The sequence below is a fragment of the Castor canadensis genome, chromosome 8, assembly GCF_047511655.1.
Source record: "Castor canadensis chromosome 8, mCasCan1.hap1v2, whole genome shotgun sequence".
NCBI lineage: Eukaryota > Metazoa > Chordata > Mammalia > Rodentia > Castoridae > Castor > Castor canadensis.
In genome coordinates this window covers 109,341,182-109,346,465 of record NC_133393.1, presented here as the reverse complement: position 1 = coordinate 109,346,465, position 5,284 = coordinate 109,341,182, and the positions used below count along the sequence as shown (strand labels likewise).

Here is a 5,284-nt window from a genome sequence, read left to right as displayed (position 1 = left end):
TATGTTTTGATGACATGGAGGGGACAACTTTGTATGAGTTGCTTCTTTTCTTTCAGTGCAACATAAGGCCAGATTATCAGCTGAGAGCAGAGGAGGGCAGAGATGAAGGGCAGAGAGGGGCTCAGATGTGTGTGGTGGAGATATGAACAGGGCAAGGGAGAAGTAAAATAGTCATAATGATTTTGGAGGGAGGGGACATCTGCACAGGATCTCAGAGAAGGGATTGTGATGGCCAGCCTGACCAGAGGGCCCATCTGAAATTGGTGGCTGTGGATAGAAGTGAGATCTGTCAGAATGCTTGTGCTTCTTCTCGAGCAACATCCATGTATTTATGTGCAGATGACGATATAGAAAATACTAAGAATGCCACGTCTTTAAAAAATATACATACACACACACACACACACACATAAATGACAGAGAGAGAGACAAGGTAAGCTTTGCACGTCCTTTAATGCGAATGCTTGTGTTTTTTAATATGCACACAATTTCACTCCTGTTTCTCATCATAGTACAGGATTATGCAGTTGATGCAGTTAAAGACCAGCAACAGCTCATCAAATCCCTCTTTTTACCTTCATGATTATCAAGATGCATGTTAAGTGAACACTTTCAAGGATTAAGACAGATGGATATATCAGCTGTGAATCTATGTTTAAAGATGTATAAATGAATCACTTTAAAAAAACAGCTAAACTAAATATCATACACTTTATGAAATCAAATTCTTAATCCAGACAGTTTTCATTTCAGCCATTTGGAATTCTACTTCTTTAAAATGTTTATCTTTTCAACAGTGTGGTTATTTTACTGTTTTTTGGAGATGAATGCTAGATGAAGGCATCAGATGCTTACACAGCTGGGATTTTACCTAAGATCAATTTGTTTTAAGATAAACTTGTTATATAATCATCTACTTTCATCAGTGAAAATTTAGACTGGGTTATTTCAATTATTACAAACTGAATGTAAATTTTCACTAGCATTAGTAATTATTAGGAAACTGAAAATTTAGTATTAGTATCAAATAATAAACTCACTAGTGAACAGTAAGACTCTTGGGAGAAAGGCTGTACTCGCTCCTGCTTCTATAAAAATACTATTTCCTTGAAGGGGACACAATGGCAGTGTGACCTTTCACTGAACTACTACTCCCATAATGTGAAAAAGAGACAGAACGAGCTGAAGAAGGAAAATTCTGCAGTTACACTCCACAGCCCTCAACATACTCAGAGAGATCATGGTTTTCACAGTGAGTTCTCCATGCCACCCTGCAGAGAGAGGTGAAACACATGGAGAAAAGGTTAGAACCTTGTAATACACACTCTTTATTGTAATATACACACTTCTTATCCTTTGGGGGCATAAAGAATTTAACCAGAAATAAGATGCAGGCTATATCTAGACCCAAGTGTTGCTATTAACTGAATGGAACTTTGTGTACAACATGGTTGGCTTAGTCCAAAAGCCCTCAGTAGAGCACAGAATGCTAACATGAATGTGGAGTTATGTGCATTGCACGTTTACTTATTCTGCAAATAGTTTCAAGATACAGCAAGGAACTTATAGAGGTATGGAAATCTTAAAAACTCTAGAAATCCCTTAAAATAAATTGAGGAGCAAAAGAGTAAAATTCTAAATCAGTTACAGTAAATTGTTTCTTCCACATGGAGGTAAAACATCTGCATAAAAGCCCCAAACACTTCTCAGAATGACACTTTGGCTTTTGAAAGTCTGTCTCTCGGCATACATCATCAGGAGGGTAAAACAGTTCCCCTTTAACACTTAAAACATACCATGCTCTAATTCCTTGTGGATCTCTGACAACCCTCTTTGCACACTTTACAGCATCAGTGATGTTACTTTGCAACAAAGCTGAAAGACAAGGGGTAAGGAATGCAAAATGACTTCCATAAGAATTTCATTTAAATTTAGATTTAGCCAGCTGAGGCTAAGAGAATTCTTATTTGATCTCATTTGATATAAAGCATGCTTTTTCTTATTTACTAAAGTCATTGGAAGCTTTGTAATTATGAATTAGTATGATAAAAGGTCTTCTATATATTGAATAATATAATAAAAGATCTGTAGTAATGTTTACACAGCAATTCTACCATTTAAAAAGAAACAAGAAATGCACCAAAATACGTATGCACAAAGCTGTTTGTACCAATTTATAGAGGAAAAAAATGGAGACACCTAAGTGCTGAACAGTAAATGTTGGATCGATAAATTATAGAATACTTTTATAGTAGAATTCTATTTACTCTTTATAATAGTACAGATTTGCATTTGTTGATAGAGAAATAATTCTGTGTGATAAGAAGCAAATTTTAAGGCACAATATATAATAAAATTTTATTTTTGTAAACATGCACTATTTACATGTCTGTATATGGGTACACATATGATGATAGGACCACATTTATACACATGAGTGACACACGTTCTGGCAATATGAACAACAAGTTACCAGTGGGCATAAATGTCTGGGAACTCAGACTGTGGGTAGTGTAAGACTATGGGTAAGTAAGAAACTTGCTTATTCTAACTTTTATTCAATGACCATGGATTAAAAGAATATGGGAAAGTTATCTCCTCTATTTGGGAATTTCAAAATTTAAAAATTTGATAATGCAAAATGTCCAGTTTTTATACATTAAACATTCCACATGTTATTTTTATTTTACCATGGTTTTAGGAGTCTAATAGTCCCATGCCTTCGGAATGTAATAAATTATGCATGTTCTTTTTCTTGCAAAAAATAAATGAGTTCCTCATTACATAAATCCAGAAATTAATGTGTTAGCAGGTGAGGTAATGGTTATTCAGGAACTGTATTTTTTAGAAGTGCAAACTACACGAATTAAAAATAAAATACCATAATGTTTCTAGTTTATTTTAAAATCTTTCAGCGAAAAAATAGAAGCAAACGGCTACATGTTAATAACTGTTAAAAGTGCAGTTATATGGCTATTTGTTCTATTAATACCTAATTATATTTTAGAACATTTCATAGTAAAAGATGAAATAATCACAAAAGGACCACACAATCGAACTATCCCTAAACTACCCCTAAGCAAATAGGAACAATGACATTATTCTGGACAAAACATCAGAAAGGTCATTGAAAATAAAATCATCGATTATTCCAGAAACTTTTGTACTTAAAAAACACCAACTTTTTATGATATCAATGTTTTATTTATTTACTTTATGTGGTGTTGGGGATGGAGCCCTGGAACTGCTACATACTAAACAGGCACTGTATCTCTGAGCTACACCCCAGCCTTAATTTCTTACTCAGGAAATTTTGAGTAGGGTTAACAATCACTTCTAGAAGTAAAGATGTAGTTTTTGAGTCTCCAATGAATCCTTTAAGTCTACATCTTTGACATGGATTCTATTTCTTGTAAGAATAATGAGAGCATCCTGTGCCATCACTCCTACTAGCATGTCTTACCACTGCAGGATATGTCACAGGCATCAACTGCTCCTGGGGTTTCACCATTATTACACCAGTAGCGGCTATTGATCTGAAATATCCCATAATCAGTGCTTTTGTCTCCAGGATTGTAGTTTGTGGCTTCTGTGTTATAACCGCTCTCCCATTTGGCAATACACACCCCTGGAAAGAAATCATTTTAGTAACAGACACCAACACTAAATGATTTATATTGTGTATCCTGCATTTAACTAATTGTATTTCATTAGTGACTTATTTTACAAGTACAAAGATGTATTTAAATGGTATTTTTCATTGTTGTTTGAGATGAGGTCTCTCTATGTTGCCCAGGCTGGTCTCCTGAGCTCAGGTGACCCTCTCACCTCAGCCTGTGGGGTAACTGGGACTAAGGTGTGAGCCAACAAGGTCAGCTCAACACTTTAGTTTAAAGGGGCCCTAAGAGATTCCTTTGTATTGCTAATCAATTTGTCATACTAATGAAGCAAGACTAGATACTTTTAAAAATATTAAAATAGCTGCCCACTGCTGTTAAAAGACTTTGCCTTCTCTTATCCCTCAGACAATATAATTCCTAGAATACAAAAATCAGGAGAGTTATTAAATGGATTTTGTAAAGTACATAGATTGATGAAAAAATGCTATTTTGGGAGTGGGGTGGTACTGGGGTTTGGACTCAGGGTCTCACACTTGCTAGGTAGGTGCCCTACCACTTGAACCACTCCACCAGTCTGAAAAATGCTATTTGGTAGGAAAGAAAAAAAAAAAGATTTTTCTAAGTGCAAGATATATTTTTTTTACAATACCTAAGGGTGAACTTGGATGTGAAGTTAGACTCTTAAAAACAAGAATTATAGAGCAGGAAAGGCTATTTGGTGAGTTCATCCAACCATTCAGTCATCTAGCCACTCAGTCATTCATTAAAAAATAGTTATTGAGGAGAAACATGAAAGCAAACTAGAAGAATACCTCAGAGCTGGACTTGATGGTTCATGCCCGTAATTCTAGCACTAGGGAGACTGAATCAGGAGTATCATGAGTTCAAGGTTAGCTTGGCCTTGAGTTTGAGGCCAGCTTAGCCTACATAGTAAGACTGTTTCCTCCCGTTATACTTTTATATTTTACTTATGTATTGAATTTTTCCTCCCATGCTCTCATTCCCTCATGAAGTACATGTATTTCTGAATGACCAAAATGACGTTTTTAGCCATTGTAATTACAAATCCACAAAGGAAGTTAAAAAAAAGTCCATTCTTTCAAAGCCCCTTCTTATTATTCTCTCTGTGTTCCTGTGCCATACGTGGCTAACTATCTGAAGGTATAAAGGAGAGGAGACTTACAGTCTGCCAGGCTGATACCCCGGTAGCCATCCATTCCAAGTTCCTTTAGAGTTCTGGCCAACTCACACCTTCCATAAATCTTGCCCTGAACTGTGGCAGAAAGGAGAAGAAGCCCAAGAAGAAGGAGACCCTTCATGTTGACTGGGAAGCCAGACCACTAGTCTGAGTGGGGTGGAATAACCAGGGTATTTAAGCATCTCTTAACTTCCTTCTTCCATAGTAGTTTGGGGACTCCACCTTTTGGGGTGTGTGCAAAGGCGGAAGTATTTATTGATACACTGATTCAAAAGGCTATTTTTTTTTAATGTTTGAAGAGAGATATTCTAATGTTCTAAGTGTTAATCTGTAGAAAACAATTATTGTTTAAAGATTTGGCTTAGACAGAGTTAGGAAGTAGAACTGTTTATGAAACACAAAATCTATTCTATTTTGTTATGAATTTGAGCAACCATAAAGAAAAAAATATATAAGGACTTTATAT

At 35.7% G+C, this 5,284-nt stretch overlaps 1 protein-coding gene across 1 annotated transcript; it reads right to left on the bottom strand.

Moving 5' to 3' along the window:
* Window positions 1–434: 434 nt before the first annotated feature.
* On the bottom strand, window positions 435–4,969 carry LOC109693327 (lysozyme C). The gene is made up of 4 exons (XM_020174576.2): window positions 4,804–4,969; window positions 3,464–3,628; window positions 1,797–1,875; window positions 435–1,271 (listed from the first exon to the last, which is right to left on the bottom strand). The coding sequence occupies exons 1-4, from the start codon at window positions 4,937–4,939 to the stop codon at window positions 1,205–1,207; spliced, it is 447 nt and encodes a 148-aa protein (XP_020030165.1). The 5' UTR covers window positions 4,940–4,969; the 3' UTR covers window positions 435–1,204.
* Between the last annotated feature and the right edge of the window lie 315 nt (window positions 4,970–5,284).